Genomic DNA, 26,865 nt, shown 5'->3' with positions numbered 1-26,865 from the left:
AGGACTAGTGCTCAGCACTTTCTGACAATCAAAACCCCTCTAATGTGCCTCAGTCAAACACTGCTCCAAAAAATTGAGACCTCCAAAATTGCTTATATTTTTTTTAAAATCATGGCCTAAGAAAAATGTAAGAACTGAGACGTAGAGAGCCTTGAAGTATCAGCCTCTCGACTTGACAGATGTTATACTGCCCTACTTATATCGTACATTTACTAACTCACAACCATACAAAGTATTCATATCTGGATCCCTGCTTCAGGACACTCCCCAAGCCATTTAAAATAATTTCTAACGTCTATGTCCCCCAGGCAGTTAGCTTACTATTTTTACTTTCAAATTCATTCACCACTTCTATTTTCGCTCTATTCATATTACACTTTACACACAAAGGCAAAGGACAGGCTTTTGTTTCTCTATAAACATTCTAAAAGTGTGACATGCCACCAGAACGTGAGGCTGGGGAGAAACTCCAAAGACAGTTGAAAGTCAATCATCTTTTAGTTCAGGATATGGCTCACAGATAGCACTGGTCTGATTGATCAATTATAGCCAGTCTGAGGTAATCAAATGTTCTTTGAGATCTCTCTGTTGCCATCGATGCCACTGATCACAAGCCAGCCATTCCTGGAAACAACAGAGTAGTGCTTGAGTGCCTCCATTCTTTTATCTCTAAGAACAACCACACGGTAGCATTAAGAGACTGCTCATCTGCCCCAAGAATCCCTCTTTTGGAGATACCACAGGGTTCTTCCTGTTCAACATGCTTGTGAGGCAATCAGAGAATACAGTGACACAATCTACAGCTGTAGCACTTTCAGTTAGCAGGTGACAACAGCTCTATAATCGTGCGCACTCATACCCATTGAAATATTCTCAGTTGCTTAAACTGCTAACTCCTGAACTTAAAAAGGAGGTACCCTGGACATAAGGCATTCATAGTACAGTAATATGCACAGGGTAAGTGTTGTATAAACACCTTGCTCAGTCCAGTACAACGAAGATGTAAGTTCTGTAACTTTCAGTCATTGCTGGTTTTAATTCCTGAAGTTTTCTATAACAGCGGGTCCCAAACTTTTTGGCATCACGTCCCCCTTCTGACTGAGAGACCCTCATGCCCCACCACATCTTCTTTATCATCATCCAAACCCCTCTTTTAACAAAAAATTAAATTCATAATTCAATATAAACACAAAAACTTGCTATAAAATGTTATTTAAAATTAAAAATAAGCACAAATAGTTTTTCTTGGCCCAAAAATAAATAAAAATGTAATTTAACATCAGAAACAGCAGAAACAAAATAAATTTAATGTGAAGGATGATGTTGCATTTTATTCACAAGTTAGGAAACCCTAAGTTTGAAAGATGAAGGGGTGCAACACAAACAGTTTTTGATAGCCAGTCGATTTCTGTTTCATTTTTAATGTGATTAAAGTTGAAAAGCTTTTTTCACAGAGGTACATCGACAAAAATGGAAGACCAACGCGTAGCACTTCTTCGATAACTTTCGAGTACACTGGGAAATAGTTTATCCAAGATTACTACAATCTTGAGTTTTCAAAATTATCTTTTGCACTTGAATCCTATTTTATTTCGAGTGCTTGTTCTTGCAATATTTCCGGCAATGTATCAACATCAAAATTGAATGGACTGCTTACTAATTTATGAATAGAGTTGCCAGAAAAGTTGTCTGGAAGATAGCAGAGAGCAGACTCAGTGGAGCCATGCCGCCCCACCCCTAGCGGCCTGCTCACCAGCTGCCTGAGCCACCCACCCAAGCTGTGGGTCAGCTGCCTGAGCCCCGCACCATTAGGGCCAGTCACCCACCTGCCCACCCAGTGTGCACAAGCAGGGGCCAGCCGCTTGAGCCGTGCACTTCCATGGCCAGACGCCCACCCACCAGCTCAAGCCAGGGCCAGCCGCCCAGGCCCTGCACTGTCAGGGCCAGCTGCCTGAACCCCGCGAGCTGCCCACCCAAGTCTATCCCCTCCCCCAAACCTAGGCACCACCAGCCCCCCACTCGTACCCCCCACCCTCAGCCAGGCTCCCCCATCCTCCTCCTCCTCTCTCCCCCCACAACCCACACTAATTTGCAGGAGGCAGCTAGCTCCACATGGGTCTTTGCTAGCTGCCTGCTTTTTACAGCAGCTGCACCAGGTCACCCCATAAAATGGCAGTGGATGAGAGCTGGAAGCAAAAGCCAGCTCTCCCCCAAACCCAATGTCTTCACACCTCCCAGTCTGGGAAAGCACATTCTATAAGCTTTATTTTGTCGCAGCTGTTAGGTCTATATTAACTATTATGTTAGCGAGAAACTGTTTAGAGATACTGTAGGTCTAACAATGGTACACATTTTCCAGGTGCCTCATAGGACCAGTAAGTAAGTCTGTAAGAGATCCTGGCTGTTCCTTTGTAAAATAAATTTCTTTTTCTGCAGTGAGCTTTCCTTCGTGTGAGTGAAGAAAGTGTGAATGTGTGTGTATACTCGCAATGGAATCAGTCCCTGAAGCCACTCTGTCTGGACAGCCAGCTGCCAGAAGTACCTTGATGGCCAGAGAATAACAGGAGCTGAGCTCCAAAAAAGAAAGGGAAAGAGGCCCCATCAAAAGAAGATCAAAGTTCCATCTGCTGCTAGCTGATGACTCATGATCATGCAGTTTCCTGGGGCAATGGACCAGCACAAAAGGACTGAAACACAAAAAAGATGAGTGCGAAGCTGTAAGAGAGTTCTTCCTGCCCTCACCATTCTGCAGAAGTTAGTCTTAGCTAGATGGGGAGGCAGGAGGTGGCCCTGGCCTTGGGCCTCTCCCCAGGATGGATGGTACCAACTGCTCCGGAGTACTTCACGGACAAGAGAGAAAGCTGACAAGGGGGCCATACAGTCAGCTCGTCGCCAGATTCATGACTGCAGGCAGACACACTGGACTCACCATGCTTTGACTTCCTCCGTTGTCCCTATACAACTCCTCACCACGTAAGTTCATTTGTGTAAGGGTATGAGTGCAGGAGGGTATGAGTGTGTGAATACGTACTTGAAAGCGAGTTTCTGTTTTTCCTTTAATCCCATAGTGGCTTTTAATAAAATACATATAAGTGTAGCCCTGGGGTGATGTCTAATGTAAAATAATGCAAGAAAAAGTAGCTAGATATATTGCAGAGAACATTGCCAGTGAATCAACCTTTGTTTTGGAGCTTGTTTTCTCATATTGGAACCTGAATTTATTAATCTGAATTCCCATCCCTGTAGTCTCATGTTTTTCTGTAGTTGTGGACTGAATAAGTTTTATGTGGACAATTGGAGAGTTTGGATTGGTTTGTATCCTAATTTTCGTGTTTTATTACATGATTTGTCTCCAGTCACCTACATAGTGATGATGATAGTTGCAAAACACATTTTCTTCTTGGTGCAGTTAACAGTACCTTAGAGGTAATCTGATTTATTACATACCAAAGAGGCTTGCTGTTGTATATTCTTTTAATATCTCCTGCAGGCTCATTTTCAGACCATTCATATAGATTAAGAGCTGGTATAAGATTTCACAAAAAACACAAGTATCTGTCATTTGTTAGAGGATATAAATTGACAATAAAACAGGGTAAACAAAAGCTAGTGATAACCATGAGTAACAAAGTGGTGGTGTTAGTGTTGGGGAATGCTTGGCATACTTTCTTGATATGCTCAGGAGTTAGCAGTTTAAGCAACTGAGAATATTTCAGTGGGTATGATACCACAGAATTATACACCAGGGTAGAGTGGCAGAGCCTCCTCTGTTCATATGTTACTTTATATAAGCAAATATATACATTAATTTATGTAGCCAGTTCATAAAATAATTTTCAAGAGGCAGAATATTTCCTGAATTAATATATTATAGATACAGTATGTTTTTTATATCAGAGGAGGTAGCCATGATAGTTTGTATCTTCGAGAATAACTAGTACTGTGATACCTTATAGACTAACAGATATTTGGGCTCATAAGCTTTCATGGGCAAAGACCCACTTCATCAGATGCATGAGTCACGTCTCCTCAAAATACCATGTATCCTCAAAATATTGAGGATAAAGGGACTTCGAAGTACGCTGAGCACTTCAGAGTACCGGCGGGTTAGCTGCGGCTACATGTGAGCCAGCACTTCAAAGTGTTAAACTTCGAAGTTGCCACGGGGGAAAATTAGTTTAATGAGGTGCTGCATATGCAACACAGTACTTCATTACTAATCTCCCGACAACTTACTTACCATTCTCCCTTTGAAGTAAGGAGCTAGTGTAGACACAGCTGTAGAGTAAGTTCCTCACACTAACAGCTTCTCTTTTTGTTATCCAAGAATGAAAAGAGGAATGATTTTTTTTCAAATCCACACCTTACTTTTTCCCGTAAGAGTCAATTAAATGTCCTATCAGGTCCCAAAATCTCTTCAGTCTGATGTGTTTTAGGAATAGTATTAAAAGCTTAATTTCTATAACACTGTATTCAAAGCCCTTATCCAAACTATCAGTATGATATCTATATATTATCCTCCCTATGTTACAAATGGAGACACTGAAGCAGAATAATGAAGTAAAACGCCCACGGCCACAGGTAATCAGGGTTAGGGCTGGGATTAAAAATACGACTTCCTGGTCACTATCACTGAACACCACCTCTCAATTATTCTGATATACAAATAGCGTTAGCTAAGATTAATAAATTTTAACCCTTTGTGATAATTATAGGTTACAGATAATTATATCATCAGTACCTACAGCACACCGGATAATTCAGCTGGTCTAAAAACAGTATAGAATTTCATTCCAGAGAAATATCAGAGAGGTAGACGTGTTAGTCTGTATACAGAAATGTACAAAAGAAAGCAACTACTTTTTTGGCCTCTGGAATTTCTCATTCCCTTTTCCCCTCAAGATAGCTACTTGCCTGCGTCCCATACCATCCTCACCTCAATGTACAACTAGTATAAGTGGAAGCACTTGGAGTAGACTATCGGTCAACAGGACTACGGAAAGTGAGTTTAAAAAAAAAAAAAGATCTGGGATAACAGCTCCTTTGAGCTGTTGAGTTCCTTTCCCCCTCCCAACTCCAGATGCTATATAGTAAATTGCTTATTTGGGGAGTTCAGTTTAGAAAAGAGAAGACAGAGGAAATATGATTGCAGTTTTCAAGTACCTAAGAGAAGGTTACAGGCAGGAGGGAAAAAATTGTTCTCCTTGGTCTCTGAGGCTAGGACAAGGAGTAATGGGCTTAAACTGCAGCAAGGGAGCTTTAGGTTGGACATCAAGAAAAACTTCCTAACTGTCGGGGTGGTTAAACACTGGAATAAATTGCCTAGGGAGTTTGTAGAATCTCCATCACTGGAGATATTCAAGAGCAGGTTAGACAGACATCTATGTGGGATGATCTGGACGGTGCTTGGTCCTGCCATGAGGGCAGGTGACTGGACTCAATGACCTCTTGAGATCCCTTCCAGTCTTGTGTTCTATGATTCATGTCTAAAGCTCAGCATTGAAAATAGTTTGTTTACCTGCAGTGGGGAATGCAGGGTCACTTCTGCAGTCATTAATACTATTAATTCAGTAGTGTCATCAGCACCATCTAGTGCTGGGCAGACAACATCATTGGTGAAAACTGATTTAGAGTAGTTCAGGGCAGTGAGTTCAAGTGCAGATTAAACAAAGTGTGTCAGTCTATTTTGGAAGGTACAGTTCATTTTATGAAGAAGAACAGTGGCTTTGGAGGAAAGAGACTTCCATCACAAGTAGCTTTTTTGAAAAACACTAAGTTTCTTTGCAGCCAAAAGGAATTTAAATACAACACACAAAATAGGGCAGGAGGATTTTGATTAATACATTTTTTCCAACATGTGAGAATGGAAAAATGTACAATATTAATCCTCCTGCAAGGAAGTGAAAAACATAGGCTACATCTACATGAGAAGCCTCCGTTGACAGAAGTCACTGTCGGAAGGGATTCTCGACAAAACTTCAGTCAACAGGTTGTGGTTACATGTACAAGAGGATCGAAAGAGCAATCCGCTCTGTCGACAGAGAGCAGCCAGACTGTCCGGCCCTCTCTCAACAGAACGGCTGACTGGAAGCTCTGCAAACAGGGCTGCTCAGTGAACCAGAAGCTGTGACTGTTGATGTAAGTGCCCCAGAGCGCCTACACAGCTGTTCTGTTGACAGAACACTGCCAAGAAAGGTGTTATACCTGAATGGGGAGAGGTATAACGCTGCTGGCGGATCTGCCGGGTTTTGTCGACAAACTGTCAACAAAGTGCATTTTGCATGTAGATACTCCACGTTTTTTCCTGACAAAAAACCCAGTTTTGCCAGGAAAAGCATTTAGTGTAGACATAACCATAATGAAATGATTTTCTCCCCCTTGGAAAACAGAGGCAGGGGAGTGAGGTGAGAGGATGGAACAGCTGAATTATAGAGATAAGAAAGGTTCTCTCTAGACTTTCCTGTCTCTTGTCTGATTTTTCTTTTTCTTCCTGTAATTTAAATGCTCAGATAGTTTAACTAGGAGTTTAGATGTTGAAATCGCACCTATCAGTTTATACCCTTGAAGCATTGGCGTTTGAGAGATAAGGTAATCTAACTACTAGTTTCACAAAATTCCTAGGATGAATTTAGCTAGACAATGTCTGTTGAAGTGTGCAGCAGGGAAGTTTGGAAATCCCCATCACTCAAGATATTTAATACATTAGAATAATAAACGGCATTTTGTATAGCATCCTCTGAGCATCAGAAAGCAACTGGTAAAATATTAATTTAGCCTCAGAGCACCACCTAATGGTAGTACTGTTATTCCCATTTATCTGTGGCACAGTTACAAAAATGTCTCCTAATTCATATGCTTTAATCACACTTCAAATTCTCCCTGCTTAAGTAGAGCCTGCACACAACAAGGGAAAACATATACCAGGAAAAAAAACTCTTCATAATCAGGGTGGACAGACAAATCACATGACGAGTGAGAGTGGGGGTCTTTGATCATCAATTTCTGTCACAATATGTAATTTATATACAGCAAAATCCTGATTACCCGACTCCTGGCTATCCAACATTCTGTTTTATCCAGTACCACCCTGGTGGTGTGGGATAAAATGGAATCTTGGATAATTGGGAGTCAGATAATCTCCCACAGCCCTGCAGCAACTGGGAGCTGACTCTGTGGCAGCCTGAGCAGGGGGTCAGCTGGGGCCCTGGGCCCAGGCCAGGGAGGCATCAGCAGCCCACCCTGGGCAGCAGGCATTCCACATCTGGCAAGCCAGCTCTGTGGTAGCCTGCCCCAGGCCCAGCAGTGGCAGCCCACCCAGGGGGTGGTCAGGACTCCGTGCCTGGGGGGGGCCAGCAGCATGCCTCAGGCAGGTGGGGCTCTGCAGCAGCCAGCTCAGCGGCTAGCCTGGGGGAGCTGGCTCTGTGGCATCTGGCAGCCCACGTTAGGCAGCTACCTCTGTGGCAGCCAGCCCTGCAGCAGCTGCCTTCCCTCAGGCAGCCGCCAGCCCACTCTTGGGAGCCAGCCAACACCCCTGCAAAAGGGACCCAGGCAGACCCCCCGCCCCCTTCATTATCTGACATTTTCGGTTATCTGACCATTGGTCGGTCTGGTTATGTCCGATAATCAGGGTTTTACTGTATTAACAATGCAAGTTCAGAACAGTTAAAGCTCAAATATACAGGAACTTCCTTGTCACACTTTTTCATAAAAATGCTTATGGATCAACATTGTAATGAATCAATGGGTCTCAAAAATCACAGCTGAAAACAGGAAGACCAGCCTTTGGAGCACATATCTGTAACACACAGGGAGAAAAAGCTGAATTACCAAGGGAGACTTCAAAGTTTCATGCTTCCAGATACTAACACATTCTTAGATTTCCTAACTCATAAAGAGTTGCATCCAACATGGGGGAATTGAACGTTAGACAAGATATCAACTGATCAATTTCTCTTTATAGCGGAACTAAAAATTAGTTGTTGATTAGCTGCAAATGGTCATGACTTGATTATCTTGTTTATGTATGACAAATCTAAAGTACAAACCAGTAACATATATTTATGTGATGCCTTAAAAGGATCATTTTCAAAAGGCTTAAAACAATTCTGAACCCGATTAGTTGGGATAAAGAAAAAATTGTCAATGAGACTTGGGAATGGTGCAAAAATGTTTTATTAGATATCAGAAATACTGCAATTGAGAAAGAAGCCAAGAGGATTTAAAAAAAAAACCAAACCAACTATCTTAGAAGGGAAGAAGGATTTTTCTGGCTTTAAGAAAATCAGATTTAAAACAGGTAAATTGGCAAAGGTCTCATCAGAACTAAGCTCTTTCATTAGCACCCTCACAAACCTACGCAACCATACAGAAAGGCAGCGGTGGATCTGTGTTGCTGTTTTCCAGGCCCTATTTATAGGGAAAGCTGCAGTGATTAATCTATGTATTTGGTGACATAAATCATTTAGTTTGATTTGAAAATGTTTAACTGAATACTCAGGCAGGCAGTGACACTAGGGCTCTTACCCTGCAGCTGAATGCATGTTAGCCAAAGGACTCCTGTGTGAATAAAACTGTAGGGCTGGGAGTCTAGGGATATAATACTCTAAATTTTCCTGCCTCCCCGATGATGAGAAAAGTCAAAAATGATGCTGACGCTTGGAGCCTGGGAGATGGGAAAGATGGATGCGTTAGCAACAACAGCAGAGAAGAGAGGAAGAAGAGACTGTTTAGAAAGGAAAAGGAAGAACTTAGAGTTATCCAAATTGAGTCTAAACAGATGGTATAATATTCATGAAGAGGTGAGACACTGAAAGAAATGGTTAAGGTAAACACAGTTACTGGAACAGAGAAGATAGACAAAACCGTGAGAGACAGAGTGAGAGAGAGAGAAGGGAAGGTGACCAAGGACAGAACCCCTCCCTCCAGAACGTGAGCACACCCATGCACGCACACACACACTCTCTCGCCTCTGCCTTCATTTTCAAGGACAGTAATTAAGTTTAATTTATCAGACCAGTAAAAAATATTCAGTAAAATGTCTGAGTATGGGAATACTCAAGAACTACAGCTTATTTGGTAATTGCTTATTTCACGCACAGAGTCCTAGACGTCTCAACAGAGCCAAGTGACCAGAAATTGGATGAACAAGCTAATATTATAGCAATATTCTCTCAATTACTGCTTCTCTTCTCTCTCATTTTCACATGCCAAGTGTATTACTTTCCTCAAGTTAAAAATGTAATAAAGGTAGAGAACTAAATACAGGTCATAAAGGCCACACATTATGGAAACACACCTTAAACAATGGCAGTCAACAGATTGTATTTCACCATCACAATTCCATTAGAAAAGAACCACCTTTATATAGGTAAGTCATGAGAATAGCCTAGACTCAAAATTTCATCTCTTCTAGTTAATAGTCATGTGCTATGTTGTATTTGTACCATTCGTTTCTGAGCTACTGTTTAACACATCACTGAAAGAAAGAATATCTACATACCTCTTTAGACACAACCAAAAATTATTCCCCAAGTTTTACTGTTTGAAACTTCGCTGTTTTCAGGGTTATTGCTGTGTTGGTCCCAAGGTATTGGGGAGAAAAGGTGGGTGGGGTAATTGTTTTCATTGGATCAACTTCTGTGGGTACATGGACAAGCATTAGAGTAGCACAGAGTTCTTCTTCAGGTATGAACAAAGTAATAGAGGATGTGATGCATCTCATGGGTGCTACACATGCCCAACACAACATGTGGTGTACCTCATCCAGTGCACAACATGTCCCAATAACAAATGTGTGGCTGAAGCCAGATTATTGGTACTCTTTCAGATGAATTCACAAATCTTGTCCCTTTCACCAACAGAAGTTGGTCCAATAAAACATATTACCTCACCCACCTGGTGTGTCTGTTTTAAATTCTTGCAAAACAAATGAAGCACCTGCCATTTATTAGTTCAGTACAACTTGCTTTTATTCATTAAACAGATTCTTTTACATGGCATTAGTTTAAACTTAAATGGGGAATCGGTGATTGGTTTTATAATGCATCAATCTACCATATATTCACTCAAGTAGATTTCAGCTCTACTAAGTTAACAAAAAGCATTCATGTGTATCATAAATTAGTGTTATGAAGTAGATTCTGAAGGTATTGCAAACAACTAATTAAAGCTAACAAAGATGATTTCCTGCTATAATATAGCCAAACAGAGACAAAGACTGGAAAAATATCAAACCAAAGGAAATTTGATTTTATGAGTAAATAGTTACATAACATAAAAGGTAAATATTTAAAAATTGAGTCTAAAGTTTAATCGGCAGAGAGGGGGGAAGGTTTTTTTTTCCAATTGAAGGAATAAATTATTTCTTCTCATGAACCAATTGTTGCTCAAATCACCAGGAGAACAGTGGTAAGCAGCACCAAAAGCCTTCCCCTTTACAAATTACCACAGGTAATCTTGTTCGTTTTTGGCTTGGAGTGCCAATGAACATTCCTACAATTCTATTCAAAGAAAAGAAATCAGTCTTAGAAAGGAGGATGGTAAAAGTATATTGTACAAACATGATAGCTGGAGTTCCCATTGACCACTACTGCTAAAAATCCCCACCCACAAATGCCACAGAAACTATAGATCAAGGCTGTGCACCTAGCCAAGTAAATCACAGGGAAGATTTTGTCCGCTGTATTTTCCCACTCTAGAGTGAGCTGCAAATGGGGCGCAAAGAGTTACAGGCAAGCAGTTGGCTCCAGCCCCTACCACTTAACTGGTTAACAGTCAACATCCCTTTTTCTGGGACCCCATTCTTTAAGTATCTCTCTGAAACCACCCTCCTCCCCCACTCATGGATCTGATGAAGTGGGTCTTTGCCCACGAAAGCTTATGCTCCAAAATATCTGTTGTCTATAAGGTGCCACAATACTACTAGTTCTTGAAACTACAGACTAACACGGCTAACTCTCTGATACTCATTAACATCCCTAGCATCCTACCAGTTCTGAAGTAGTAGCCACTGTACTGCACTACAGTAGCTACTGCTATAGTGAACTAGCCACATTATTCTAGCCAACTACCATATTCTACTGGCAAAATAGAGTGGCTAGTGTGTTGGGCACCATGGTGTTATAATCTATCACAGAAATTTTTCAGAATCAAGTTCTCATTCAAAGTAGAAACTGCAACTTCAAAACAAGTTTAAGGGCTTGGCAACTCATACAGCACAAAATACAACATATCAGCAAAGTCAGTGAGTATGTAGTGCATGCAAAGGATGCAAGATGAGGCTTTTAAAGAGAAAATTTACATAATTTATGATTAAATTAGTTAATATTCATAGTATGAGATAATACACACAAGTTACAGAAGAAAAAGTGGACTTTGCTTAATGAAGTAATTTTCTGCAACAAAGTCTTGGTACATGTATAGTGGAAAGGACAGCTAAGATGTTTAACAAGCCACAGAGATAGGAGTAATCACTGGTGATAGAGAGGTTGAAAAAATTTGCAAAATATAAAGATAGCATAATATGCTCAATAAAAGTTAAGAAGTCTAATCCATTAGAAACTTCAGTGCTGACACCAAGATGAAATTTTACCATTTAGCACTAAAGGTATTAGATAAAAACATCATCATGATCATCATCATATAACAGTGCTTTAACTTCTAAATTTCACAAGTCTGCTCCAGAATTGTCTAGGCCCTACACAATAAAGTCAACGGAAGTCTAAAACCTATCCCCTCTGATGGTTTTTTTTTGGAGTTTGAACACCAAGTTATGGAAGTTGAATAGAGATTTCTCAAATCTGACTTGTGGAAAGTAAAGTGATCTTTTGAGACCAAAAATGCCTGCCTTGCCCTCCACGAAACAGAAACAATTAAATGTCAAGTATCCTCAGCCTGAAAATATCAGTTTAAGCAAAACAAAACAAAACAAAAAGTAAGCAGCTTTACTTTGCTAAGAATAGCCTGTCATTTATGCCAATTCGAAAAGAATAATAGTAAGCCACAACTCTTACACTGACGATGCCTGAACATGGTACACTGCTTTTTACGGCCTCTGTCACTGTTACTGAGTTATAAGCAGAAAGACAGAGGTAGCCGTGTTCGTCTGTATCTTCAAAAACAAGTCCTGTGGCACCTTATAGACTAACAGATATTTTGGAGCATAAGTTTTCATGGACAAAGACCCGCTTCATGAGACCTGTGTGATGCATCTGATGAAGCGGATCTTTGCACACGAAAGCTTATGCTCCAGAATATCTGTTAGTCTATAAAGTGCCACTATACAGAAGGTAGCAACTGTAGATGCCAATGACTATTAGCCAGTTGCAGAGACTTTTATTGTATGTTTGTGTAATCACCATGACTATGCATAAAGTAGGCGCACAATTGTGCAACTTGCATTTTAAAAATCTAGCTCTAAACTGTACAAGTGGAACAACTGTGAGGCACCCTGCACACAAAAATAGGAAAGGAAGCACTGAATTATTTAAGACTGTAAATCAGAACAAGAGGAGTAAGGCAACAGTAACTCAATGAGATGGAGATAAACTTAAAGCTCAATCCTAGTCTCACTAAATTTAGTAGAAGTTCTGCTATTAACTGCTCTGAAAGCAAACCACTGGTTTCCTTCTAACTCCATTAACTTTTTTCTATTTTAGAACTTCAAAGAACCTTGAAAATGAAGCCTCTGTAACAACTCTGACTTGGTCCATTCAGCAAACATGTATTATTTCCCTGTGTTTCTATCTGAAATAACCAGAGTAGTTTTCATTTGCTTTTTAAACTGAGCATCAACATCACCATCCAAAGACCCCAGCAAATAAATTGGCAAACTGATTGATTGTTGAGGTATGGCAAAGGAGCCCATTTAAAAAAAATACACTGCACTTAAGTCGAGGTAGAGTTTTTTTGTTCCTTGTTTCGTGACAATCTAATGAAGACCACTGAGAAGAAAAAAAAACTTAATTCCCCTCACACCAATACGATACATATACACATCAAGAGCACATGATCATGCAAATCCAGAGAGCATTTCACTGAAGTTTATTTTAGACAGTTTTAAGTCCTTTAAATTATTTGACAAAGAAGGAGAGCAGGTACAGAATTCCAGTTAATCCATGCTATCAGGAAAATAATTATTTACACCTCCAGGTTCATAAAAAATAACTGCCTTTCTGCTGTTTTTGATTGGATAACAAACCTTGTGGATAAGGGGGAAGCGGTAGATATATATCTACACTTCAGCTAGATGTCTGATACAGTCTTGCATGACCTTTTAATTAACAACCTAGATGGAGTGACTATAAGGTGTGTGCATAACTGGCTGTATAACTATTCCCAGAGTATAGTTATCTATGGCTCCCAATCCTACTGGATGGGCATAATAAGTGGGGTGCCATAGGGATCACTTTTGGTCAATATTTTCATCAATTATTTAAATAGCAGCATAAAGAGTATGCTTATAAAAGTTTCCCAATAATAGCAAATGGGGAGGGGATTGCAAGTGCTTTGGAGGATAGAATTATAATTCAAAACTGTCTGGACAAAGTGGAGAAATGGTCCAAGGTACATACAATTATATTCAATAAGGACAAATACAAAGTACTTCACTTGGGAAGGATTAACTGCATATTTACAAAATGTGAAAGCATTGTTTAAGAAGGAGAACAAGATAAATATGAGTCTCTCTCTCGAGGTTCCCTCCAGTGCTGCTATTATAGGATTATATTGTACCTCTTAACATTTTATAACAAGAGCTAAGTCAGACCATATTGTAACCAAATTCTTTACGTTGGTCATATTTCTAGTGTAGCCAGGGATGAAAACTTTTCTAAAAGAACAGTTTCTTTACAGATTTCTTCAACCTCAAGATTTATAAATGCTACAAAAATATCCATTCATGGCCATGCTATTGAATGAAGGAGATGATTTTATATGTAAAATATTTTATATTTAGATTACTCTTCTGGTAGGAGAAGAGAAACTAATCCATGCACAGACTATCTCTGCGGCAAGCTACTCATTTTATTTGTTACAGTTCATAGGAATATGTATTCTCTAATAAGTCAGCAAAAGGAATCGTTCAACAAATATACACAAAACTACAGGATTGCTGGGAAAGTCAATACACATTTGTCATTCATACGATTCTAACATACTCGAAGTTTTGCAAGTTTTTAACGTCTGTAAAACCACCACTGCATTCTTTCTACACAATTCTCAGGCCCCAAAGAGCACAGTAATTAGATTACATTGTCCTTAGTTTGTGTGGAAATTAACCTCATTTCCACAGAGGAAGCAGAATTTGCTCTTTGTGCCGTCCCATTATTTTAGCATTTTAATCTTTCCTTACACAAAAAACAAACAAGAAAAAAAATCCAACCAAGTAGAAAACACCAACTTCACTACACTCAGTATCTGAAATGATTTCATCTATATATTAAAAGGAATTTCTGCTCTCCAGATCACATTGTGTCCTCACAAAGGCCAATGGTACACAGCTAAGGTCAGAAATGGGCATAATGATAAAGCCAAGAACTGTAGGATCCCAGATACAATATTATAAAAGGAACATTGTAGCACTTTAAGTGCACGTTTTATAGATCCGTGGGTATGCTAATCTCATAGCACTAGGGAACGCGTGGCACCACAGGTGAACCTATCAGTCATGGGTCTCCACAGCATTCTCACTGGGATGGAAAGCCTCTGTGCCGGAAACGCAAGAAATACTGGTTTCTAGACTATGCTGATATGTCTTATGCTCATGACATTAATTTATACGTCAGACAGAAAAATTTATGCAAATGCCACAATGCTCACTTCACTGAAATAATAATTTGGACTAATTTCTACTTCTAACTATTCTGAATACTAAAACTTGCAAATGTAAACCAGTTTACATGTACCAGAACCACCATCAATGGAACAGTAACAGGATTTATATTTTATTTAATAGCATCTACCCAAGCTTTAGTTGTTTTTCTAATTGTAGATAATATACAAAACTAAAACGATCTATATAAAAGAAACGCACCACCTCCAGTCCCAGCCTTGCTCTGCTTCCAGGCCAGATTCAAACCCAGTCCCACTCTGGCACCTACCCTGCTTTGTTGCTAGCTATAACTCCACTCTGTCCCCTGCTCCATATCTAGCACAGTTCAGCCCTCATTCCCTTTATTCCACCAGCCCAGATCCTCCTTCATCCCCAGCTTCACTTCTGAGGAGGTCTTGGCTGTGCAGTGCTTTGGGGAAGGGGGCGCTGCAGCTTCTATTAATGGTAAGAAGGGCCACAAATGGAAGAGCGTGTGCACCATTGCTCTAAGGCATGTTTTCCAACTATCTAATTGTTTTTATTGCTCTTCTCTGAACCCTCTGCAATTTTTCAACATTCTTATTGAAGTGTGCATACCAGAACCAGAGGCAGTACTCCAGCAGTTGCACCAGTGCCAAAAAAAGAATTAATGTAACCTTTGTACTCCTATGCAAAATTCCCCTGTTCATACATCCAAGAGTCTCATTTGCCCCATTAGGCACCACTACACAAAGGCAAGTCATGTTCATCCTAGATGAGACTCAACTTTTTAGTTACTGCTTCTCAGGATAGAGTTCCCCATCCTTCAAGTACATAGCTCACATTCTTTATTCCTAATACAGTGACCTAACATTGGGCCATAACAGAACACATTGCTTACTGACACAGACTTGTCATCTTCATTATTTACTACTCCTCACAGTCTCTGTACCATCTACAAGCTTTATGAGCAATGATTGCATGTTTTCTTTCGGTCACTGATGAAAATATTAAATTGCATAGGGACAAGAACCGATTTCTGCAGGACTTCATTAGAAACATATCTACTCAATGATAATTCTCCATGTACAATTATAATTAAAGTCTGAGGTCTATTAGATGGCCAGATTTTAATCCAGTTGATGTGCCATGTTGGTTTTGTATCAAGTGTGGTGCCCAGGAAATCAGAGACACCGGGTTGGCAAGGTAGTGTCATTTAGTTTCACCAACTTCTGTTGGTGTGAGAAGATTTTGAGCTAACACATCATCTGAAAATCTCCATGTAAACCTGAAAGCTTGTCTCTTTCACCAACATAAAAGATATCATCTTATCCACTTTGTAATGTCTGAATGGTTCTAATTTTGTATAGTCTGGAATGTGATGTGGTACCAAGTCATATCCTTGCAGAAGTCTGTCTGAAGAATCAAAGTTGTAATCTCATCCAAAACAGGTAGTTTGACAAGATCTTTTTTCCATAAACCCATGCTGATTGACATTACTTAAAAGTACTCTCTTAATTCTATACTGAGTTATGCATCAGCCATTCCATTATTTTGCTTGGGATAGAATCTTAAAATGCATACAACACTGCAACTAAAACACTGCTACTGCAATCTTATGAGCCCAAGTTAGCTGTTTAGTTTATTTCTCATTTACAGCTTGACCTGCAAAATGCTAAGCATTCTTGTAAGGTGTGAGGTCATTCAACTTTCAGTCAAGTCCCATTGAAGTAAAGGTGAATTCTCAGCTCCTTGCCTAACTGAGCATTTTGCACTTAAATAAAAAAAATCTACATTTTCCAAAGTGTAATTCTGGATGCTCAAATGATAACGTAAAGAGGCCTGATATTCAGAGGGCAGATCCTGTGTCTCAAGTTGGTTATCTAAGATCTGTAGTTAATTTTGAAAATTTATACCTGTCTTCTTAGTCCGACTATGATCTTCTTGCAGTAATTAGACTATGTGAATTCCATGTCAGGTTGAAATATCAATGGAAATCTATGCAGACTGTGCCTGTCACTAAATTTCTAAGCTCTTGTTTTTATTTTGGATTTGAGATAATGACTTTCCCTTCTGTGTAATTCCTTTTAATCAGGTACTGGGATAGGATTCCAAGAGTACAAGGCTCTGCCCTTTTTTTTTTTTTTTTTTTTTTTGTCTTGATACAAAACAGACTGCAATGATTACAAATGTGCTTAACTTTATGCAAGTGAATAATCCCCATTGACTTTAGAGACACTAGGACATCCCAAGTCTGTAAAGTTAAGCACAAGCTTAAGTCTGTGCTAGATTGGGGCTTTTTTGTCAGAATACCTCTGGAAAATATAAAAAGGGCCTATGTAATCTTTCTGTGTAATTCTTGTGGTTGTATAAACCTAAAAAAGAAAAACAATAGTCACAAAAACTATGACAAATTCTGACAGCATATTGCTTTCTTTTTCTTCCTGTAGCAAAAACTCAATTCATAAGAATCCTTGTAACTTTCTTTCATTCTAGTGAAATGGTTCTCCAACATTACTGCACCATGACCCTCCTCTGACCACAAGCATAACTATACACCCTGTGCTAGGCTGACACTGCACCCTGAGCCTAGGGCTGAAGCCTTCAGCTTTAGCCTCTGGTAGCAAGGCATACGCCTCCGAGTCAGCCCCAGGCCTCAGTGTATCTAATATCAGTCTTGGCAACTCTATTATAATGAAAATGTGACCTACTCTGTGGTCCAAACCTAGTTTCAGAACTCCTGCTCTATTGCTTCATGAATTTACATATTCAGTTTAGCTGGCTTATAAAAACATTTGCTGTTCATTTTGCACGTGCACTCTCTCCCTCCCTCACTCTCTCTCTCTCTCTCTCTCTCACACACACGGGCTGCATCTACACTAGAAGCATCTGTCTACAGAAGTTACTGTCGGAAGAGATGTTCCCACAAAACTTCTGTCAACAGATCATGTTTACTCATAAAAATGGACTGATTTTTTGATCTGCTGTCTTAACAAAAGGGCCCCCCCGAGTGCCTACATGGCATTTTTGTTGTCAGTTTCTGTCAATAAAACACATTTTGTGCATAGATGCTCCATGAGTTTTCTCTACAAAACTTTCTAGTGTAGATGTTGCCACAGAGAAAATAAAACTGGCCGTAATATGTTTAGCACCCACCAAACAATTATCTTGCTAGATGGCTTTTGCTAATACATACATCCAGGAGTCTGTTCCGTTTTTCAGATTTATTCCCCAAGAGATTAGAAATAGAATGTGAAGTATACATGACAAATAGAACATCACACAGTGAATACATAACCCAAAAGGAAACCCTGATGGTAGAAGTGCAACAGTACATTTCATTACATGATTTAGAAATACCATGGAAATCAGTAAGTAGTGCAGCCACAACAGAATTAAAAACATCAATATCAATCAAATCTAGAGATTACGATCCCACCTTTAAGTATTTATGCTACATGAATTTGAGATTAAAAAAAAAAAGTATGCGCATCCCCAGTTTTAGAGAAGTCACCAGAGCAACACTGTCATTAAGGCTGTCTAGACTACAGGGATTTGCTGGCAGAAGTTTGTGTTGGAAGATAACTTGTGACAAAACTTCTGTCGGCAGATTGCATCCAGACCGTAGGGTGGATCGAAAGAGCAATCTACTCTGTCTATAGGGAGCAGGCAGACTGCCCAGTTGCGCTATTGACAAAATGGCTACCCGGAACCAACACGGCATCCTGGAGGCCTCTTCTGTCGAAAGAAGGCCTCTCCTGGAACATCCAGACCAGCATTTTGTTGACAGATCTCTGTCAATAGCAGCGTTCTTCCTCATGGCAAGCAGGGTACAGTTGTGGACAAAAGCGATGCATTCTGTCAACTTACTGTTGACAGAATGTGCTTGCCAATCTGGATGGTCACGGGTTTTGTCGACAAAACAGATATTTTGTCGACAAAACCCCGTAGTCTAGACGTAGCCTAAGATAGGGTAGAAACTGCACTCCCTTTTTAAATGCCCTAAGAACAGTGGCTCATACTGCTCAGGCAATATAAGCAATAACAACCAAATAGCTCCATCTCGGCGTTTCTTCTTTTAAAAACCCATTAATTTTAACCAGTGTTTCTTGTTCAACAAACGTGGTATAAGCACATCTACAGATCTGAGGAACAACAAGTCACCAAAAGCTTTTAGTCTCAAAACAAGAGAACAGTGCTCATCAGCTAGCAACTAAAGTATATTTTGGAAAAAAATTTAATGTAACTTGCAATGAATAAGAGCAGGCACAAACTGTGGTCATTTTTCTTAACTCTGCTTGTCCCCAAAGGTTCCTTGATGCCCTTTTGTCTCCTTTTTTATTTAATGCATTCACTCCCTTTCACTTATAAAAAAATTAAAATGGTATCACTATACATGCATATAAACTGCCTGATCCTATGTGGTGCTATGGACAGGAGCAACACTTCACAGGAGCAGATAAACAGCTTCAGAAGATTAACACACTATTATTTGTACAATATCTGGAGACTGATCCAATTGTCCTGTCTCAGGGAAAAGTCTTACATACATTAGTGGGTGTTTTGCTGGAACAATGACCACAGTGCTGTAGCACAGTTCGTTCTGTGCTACAGCAGAAGAGAATTTTTGCTGGCCTCAGGATTAATGAACTGTTATAATGCACTGCTTTCCATGCTCACTTCTGATTTTTGAAGTATAAATAATATTTGCACCCTCTAAGAAAGGCTCAGCCCACAGGAGAACACATTGATAATGAATACTACAGTGATGTTTGTACAGAACAAGTATATGAATCCATGCTGTCAGTAAGAAGACTAAAGTTTTAAGTTCTTTTCTCCAACTCTTTATACACTAAGGCCCAGAAATGTGGGTTTTTTTCTTTTTCTTTTTTATGCTATAGATTTATACTGAGTTTTACTTTTAGCTGAGACCACCACACATATTGGTAGATGTTTCCATTCTGAAGATAATTAATTATCCATGTAAAAAAGAAATAGCATCAAAAGACCAGTTAGTTGAACATTTTCATAAGCTATGAACACAAATATGGTTTTTTGTAACAAATATTTTGTAAAACAAACAGATATGTCAGCCACACCAGATACATGTCTGGTATGGCTATGATCTGAAGAAGTGGGTCTGTCCCACGAAAGCTCATCACCTAATAAATTATTTTGCTAGTCTTTGAAGTGCTACTTGACTGCTTTTTTGTTTTCACAGTATATAGACTAGCACACTATTTTCATAAGGTGCATCCTTTACATGAAATTTGTTTTTAACAACCTCAGTTTGTCTTGTAAAAAGATATATTTTTAAAACAAAAACCAAAATCTCAAAAAAACTTCTTGGGCTGATATATTCTGAATTCACTAAACTGTACAAGTTACATTTCATAAAAAAAGTCAATTTAGCTTACAGATTGTAAAAATGTACACACTTTTTACCATATTCCAGTACTAAATTATTTCCTTCCCTTACACATACTTCCAAACAGATGCATTGCTGTAAAGCTATTTTACGTATGGTGTTGTCACTCTTTGTATTTATTTTCAAGAATTTATGTTTTGTAGGGAAAAACTGTATGCATTTTGTAAACAAACAGAAGGCAAGATTTCTTGGCCTTCCCAAAACACTGTAATTCCTAAGTGTAGTTAAAGAACAGAAACACTGATTCTTTTCATGATCCCAGCACTTAGTATTGGATCATTTTTGAAGAGTACTACAGTGGCGCTGACTCCCAATTCAAAAGTTCTTTTTATTTGGTACATGTTCTTCTACTGACCTGCACCACTGCTACATTGCCTATTTGGTGTCAAGTTTCAGAGGGGTAGACGTGTTAGTTTGGATCTGTAACAGCAACGAAGGGTCCTGTGGCACCTTATAGACTAACGGAAAAGTTTTGAGCATGAGCTTTCGTGAGCACAGACATCTGATGAAGTGAGTCTGTGCTCACGAAAGCTCATGCTCAAAATTTTTCTGTTAGTCTATAAGGTGCCACAGGACCCTCTGTTGCTGTCTATTTGGTGTGGGTCTTCCATGCATCACCATAACTGTCAGCACTAGCCTAATCTTCCTGCCCCTAAAGCTTAATGGCAGAAGTCTTGGAAATCTCCATGGTACTAAGTGTTTGCAGTAGTTTGTGGTTAGAGTTAAGGAATGCTATCTCCAGGTGAAACAGTTCCCTCTCTCTTTTTTCAGTGATTCCTTTCATTTAATTTAAAACTAAAGTTTAATAAATATACACAAAGGGCTGCAAAATAGAGAGAAAACTGCCCATCAGTCTGCCTAAACCACTTCTGCAGTAACTTCTCACTTCACTCAGTTATTTCCAAGATGTAACCCTCTGGCAGAAGTGCTATCAGCAGGCATGAAAAATATCTCAACATTATGTAAAAATACAGAAGAGCAAGGGCAGGGGCACTGTCAAGAATCGATTCCAGTGCTGCTGTTGGTGAGAACCATGAAAATATCAACGCATGACTGGAAAATCTGAAACTAAACAGTTAGCAATGGGATACTTCAAAAATCCTACAGTTACGTTCAACACTTTCCACCTTTACATCTTTATGGAGGTTTCGTTCATTCTTCGCTTTTCTGTACCAGTAAGTAGCAGAGGGATCAGACAACGCTGCTCTTTCACTCTAGATATCTGGTTTCTGACTGCTGGTTGAGCTGCTAACACAAACAAGTTTGGGGGATATAAATATTTGTCCAGATCATAAAACCAACATATAAATTAGCCTGGCTTTCAGAGAAGCCCCAGCTCAGAAGAGCAGAGACAAAGAAATTCAGGACTGAAGTGCTTTGGAAACTTTTGAGACAGAGCACACGCAGAGCCAGCCTATTTTAAGTACGGCTCCTGCCAAGTCTAAAACAGAATGGCATAAGTGCATCTGGTTACCGTTCAACAGATGTGTTCAGCTAGTCTGAATTAACTCTAGTGTAACTAAAGCTATGTCTACACTAGGGAAAGTAAGTCGATTGCAGATACGCAATTCTAGCTATGGCAATTATGTAGCTAGAATCAATGCATCTGCAATTGAATTAACAGCATTAAACATTAAAAAGGACATAGAGCAGCGTTTAAACTAAGAGATGGGGGAAAGCTGATTGGTGCGGAGAAGCACGTGGATCGGACGGAGACTTCTCTTAGGCAAGACTCCATTGATAGAGATTTTTCTAGAATTCAGTCAGAAAGAGAAGATGGGAGATGATAAAGTATGGGCCAAATCCCATGAGAAACAATCACATATAAAAGAATCCATTATGTCAGGGAAGGGCAGGCATATGAATAGTGGTAGCTTTTTAAAGTGCTTTTACACAAATGTTAGAAGTCTGTCTAATAAGATGGGTGAATTAGAGTACCTCATATCAAACGAGGAGATTGACATAATAGGCATCACGGAAACCTGGTGGAATAAGGACAATCAGTAAGACATGGCCATTCCGGGATATAAAATATATCGGAAGGACAGAATGGGTTGAGCGGGTGGCAGAGTGGTACTGTATGTGAAAGATAATATAGAATCAAATTAAATAAAAATCCTAAATTAATTAAAATGCTCCACAGAATCACTATGGATAGCAATTCCTTCCTCTGATGGGAATATAGCACTATGGATATATTATCAACCACCTGACCAGGACAGAGATGCTGAAATAATAAGGGAGATTAGAGAGGCTATCAAAATAAAAAAACTCAGTAATAATAGGGGATTTCAATTATCCCCATATTGACTGGGTACATGTCACCTCAGGATGGGATTCAGAGAGAAATTTCTTGATGCCTTAAAGGACTGCTTCTTGGAGCAGCTGGTACAGGAACCCACAAGGGGAGAGGCAATTCTTGATTTAGTACTGAGTGGAACACAGGATCTGGTCCAAGAGGTAACTATTACAGGACCGCTTGGAAATAGTGACCATAACATAACAACATTTAATACTCCTGTGTTGGGAAGAACACCGCAACAGTCCAACACTCTGGTATTTAATTTCAAAAAGGGGAATTGCACAAAAATGAGGTTAGTTAAACAGAAATTAAAAGGTAGAGTAACTAGAGTAAAATCCCTGCAAGCTGCATGGAAACTTTTCAAAGACACCATATTAGAGGCCCAACTTAAATGTATACCCCAAATTAAAAAAAACAGTAAGAAACCTAAAAAAGAGCCACCATAGCTTAACAACCATGTAAAAGAGGAGTGAGAGATAAAAAGGCATCTTTTAAAAAGTGGAAGTCAAATCCTAGTGACAAAAATAAAAAGGAACATAAACACTGCCAAATTAAATGTAAAAATATAATAAGAAAAGCCAAAAGATTTTGAGGAACAGTTAGCCATAAATTCAAAAAACAATAGTAAAATGTTTTTTAAGTACATTAGAACCAGGAAGCCTGCTAAAAAAATGCAGTGGGGCCCCTGGATGATAGAGACAAAAAAGGAGCAATCAAGGAAGATAATGCCATTGCAGAAAAACTAAATGATTTCTTTGCTTGAGTCTTCACGGCTGAGGATGTTTGAGAGATTCCCAAATCTGAACCATCCTTTACAGGTGACAAATCTGAGGAACTGTCCCAGACTGAAATGTCATCAGAGTGGTTTTGGAACTAACTGATAAGCTAAACAGTCACAAGTCTCCAGGACCAGATGGTATTCACCCAAGGGTTCTGAAAGGACTCAAATGTGAAATTGCAGAACTATTAACGGTGGTTTGTAACCTATCCTTTAAATCAGCTTCGGTACCCAATGATTGGAAGACAGTTAATATAACACCAATATTTAAAAAAGGGCTCTATAGGAGACCCTAGCAATTACAGACCTGTAAGTCTAACGTCAGTACCGGGCAAATTTGTAGAAACAATAGTAAAGAATAAAATTGTCAGACACATAGAAGAACATGATTTGTTGAGCAAAAGTCAACATGGTTTCTGTAAAGGGAAGTCGTGTCTTACTAATCTATTAGAGTTCTTTGAAGAGGTTAACAAGCATGCGGACAGGGGGGATCCAGTAGGCATAGTATACTTAGATTTCCAGAAGGCCTTTGACACGGTCCCTCACCAAAGGCTCTTATGTAAATTAGGTGGTCATGGGATAGGAGGAAAGATCCTTTCATAGATTGGGAACTGGTTAAAAGACAGGAAAGGGTAGGAATAAATGGTAAATTTTCACAATGGAAGGGGGTAACTAGTGGCATTCCCCAAGGGTCAGTCCTGGGACCAATTTTGTTCAACTTATTTATCAATGATCTTGAGAAAGGGGTAAGCAGTGAGGTAGCAAAGTTTGCAGATGACACCAAACTGTTCAGGATAGTCAAAACCAAAGCAGACTGTGAAGAACTTCAAAAAGATCTCAGCAAACTGAGTGATTGAGCAACAAAATGGCAAATGAAATTAAATGTGGGTAAGTGTAAGGTAATGCACATTGGGAAAAGTAACCCCAATTATACATACAATATGATGGGGGCAAATTTAGATACAACAGATCAGGAAAGGGATCTTGGAATTACAGTAGATAGTTCTCTGAAAACATCCACGCAGTGTGCAGCGGCAGTCAGTAAAGCAAATAGGACGTTAGGAATAATTAAAAAAGGGACAGAAAGTAAGACGAAGAATATCTTACTTCCCTTATATAAAACTATGGTACACCCACATCTTGAGTACTGCGTGCAGATGTGGTCTCCTCACCTCAAAAAAGATATATTGGCGTTCGAAAAGGTTCAGAAAAGGGCAACTAAAATGATTAAGGGCTTGGAACGGGTCCTATATGAGGAGAGGCTAGAGAGACTGGGACTTTTCTGTCTAGAAAAGAGGAGACTGAGGGGCAATATGATAGAGGTATATAAAATCATGACTGGTGTGGAGAAAGTGAATACAGAAAAGCTATTTACTTGTTCCCGTAATATAAGAACTAGAGGACACCAAATGAGATTTATGGGTAGCAGGTTCAAAACTAATAAAAGAACGTGTTTCTTCACACAGCACACAGTCAACCTGTGGAACTCCTTCCCAGAGGACGCTGGGAAGGCCAGGACTCTAACAGAGTTTAAAAAAGAGCTCAATGAACGTTTGGAGGTTAGGTCCATAGATGGCTATTAGCAAGGGGTAAGGTATGGTGCCTATCCTTTTGTCCAAGGCGGCAGATGGATGGCAGGAGACAAATCACTAGATCATTGTCTTCGGTTCACTTCCTCTGGGGCACCTGGCATTGGCTACTGTCGGCAGACAGGATACTGGGCTAGACGGACCTTTGGTCTGACCCAGTATGGCCGTTCTTACGTTAACAGGCCCTCCTCACTGAAGGTGGATAGCAATATGCGAGTCATACGGGGTTGACTGTCAACCCCCAACAGGTCGATTTTGCACGTTCCTACCAGATGCGCGAAATCAAACCCACATATTTACTAAAAATACACATATTTAAGTAACAAATGAACACAAAGAATAATTTTATATTAAACCACGTACAACACTATGTATACAAGATTTCAGTCTCTAACACAGCACAACACTAGCCCGTAATTTTTCTTCATTATTACTACTAATACTTTTAAGCAATGCCTTTGTATTGTTTAATTTTTTAAAAATATTGTCTGTTCTTCATTAGTTGGTAATTACTCTGGGATAGCTAAATTTTCATCTCATGTTAGGATTCTTCAGCTTAATTCCCTGTCATTATGGAATACTATAAAATTCATTCAAAACCAGAGGTATTTTAACTTGCATGTCACAGTTTCTTCTTCTCTTGATAATCAAGCTGGTTTTACTTTTGTTTACTGTGTGGTCTGTTACTACTGTATGCTTGCTTTGTTGGGGAGATGCATTTCCATTCTGGGTTTTTTCCATATTCTGGTCAATTTTGTCATGCAATTTTTTCCTGGTTTTCTTAAAACTCTTCAGATCTTGGATAACAGATTAAATCATCTACCTAGTCAACAGACTACTATGCATATAACTTTATTGACAAAAAAAATCTTGTTTGTCCTTCCTATAAGAGTTTTTGAAATATTTATTTGTATTTTACTTTTTTTTTGTGTATGATCTAACAATTCTGAATTGAGGATGCTGACTTTCTAATGTTACATGGGGTTGATGGCTATTTATTACTCTCATCATTATGTCTAGATTAATCTATACAGCTATGTCAAAATGGCACCTCAAATATGAGCAATCATGAAAATGAAATGAAATAAGGTGCAAGAGAGGAGGCTCTATCTGCATTCCCTATAACAATATTGCTGTATAGAATAACTGCAACAACAGGACTCAGGCTTGTGTTTAAGACAGAAATATATTTAAATCAGTTCTACAGTCCAAAGCAATTATGCTGTAGCTTTGTGCATTTCAGCCCACAGGTCTAATACTGAAATATTATGGTGTTTTGGAAAGATTAGAATAATTTATATCTAATGAAGAGCTAAAGCTTCCAAAGGCTACATACAAGCTATAAAACCTTGTCCTCAATTTACAGAGATAAGCACTACAAAACCTAATGTTAGACACTCCATTTATACCACACTTGTTATAAAAAAAAAGGATGTAATTAGTTTTATGTTAAAGATACAAATAACCTCCTTGACCATTTAATGTTATACATCTGTTCACTTAAGCATGCACAGATCAGTCACACACAGCATGCAGCATGCAATAAATGCAGAGCAGAGGTTAATAACCTGGAAGCATAGGATCTGAGAATGTGAGAACAAGTTAAAGACAAGAGTTCCTCTCCATTGTCACTGAGGGTCGAGAAGCAGTGCTGCAGCGTAGAGCAGTGCGAGTGAGGGAAATACATTTTGTCCAAGACATATACATATCTCCGCAAGTGGCGGCAGGTATAACTGAAAGACAAGGGTAAAGGGAGAAAAACAGAAAAAAGGAATTTTCTTTTAAGAAAGCCAATTAATGTTTTATGTCCAAAGAGGTTTTTGTGCCGACAGTCAGCAGAAGATGCCAGAGACAGCAAAGCAGCAGTTCAAACTAAAACAACAAAAATTTAGAAAGTAAAAAAATAGAGAGTCTATAGTCATATGCTGGGTCTATTCCTAAAGCAAAGGGAATTCGCCAAGTTTGGGGGCTTGTAAACAC

At 39.3% G+C, this 26,865-nt stretch overlaps 1 protein-coding gene and 1 long non-coding RNA gene across 5 annotated transcripts in view; one reads left to right on the top strand and one right to left on the bottom strand.

Moving 5' to 3' along the window:
• Nucleotides 1–26,865, bottom strand: part of DYM (dymeclin) — a 416,064-nt gene that overhangs the window by 188,676 nt on the left and 200,523 nt on the right. The window contains exon 14 of one of the 4 annotated variants that reach the window (XM_074995794.1): nucleotides 26,454–26,618. The exons of the other annotated variants lie outside the window; for them this stretch is intronic. Within the exon in view, the coding sequence (XP_074851895.1) occupies nucleotides 26,454–26,618 (165 nt within the window). The remainder of the gene's footprint in view (nucleotides 1–26,453; nucleotides 26,619–26,865) is intronic. 4 annotated transcript variants of the gene reach the window in all.
• LOC142013862 (uncharacterized) overlaps nucleotides 2,791–26,865 on the top strand; it is a 49,276-nt gene continuing 25,201 nt past the window's right edge. Inside the window, exon 1 of the long non-coding RNA XR_012645808.1 lies at nucleotides 2,791–2,973. This is a non-coding gene — a long non-coding RNA (uncharacterized LOC142013862). The remainder of the gene's footprint in view (nucleotides 2,974–26,865) is intronic.

The sequence above is a fragment of the Carettochelys insculpta genome, chromosome 5, assembly GCF_033958435.1.
Source record: "Carettochelys insculpta isolate YL-2023 chromosome 5, ASM3395843v1, whole genome shotgun sequence".
NCBI lineage: Eukaryota > Metazoa > Chordata > Testudines > Carettochelyidae > Carettochelys > Carettochelys insculpta.
Note: the sequence above shows the minus strand (reverse complement) of the source record. Positions and strands in the feature narration are given on the sequence as shown.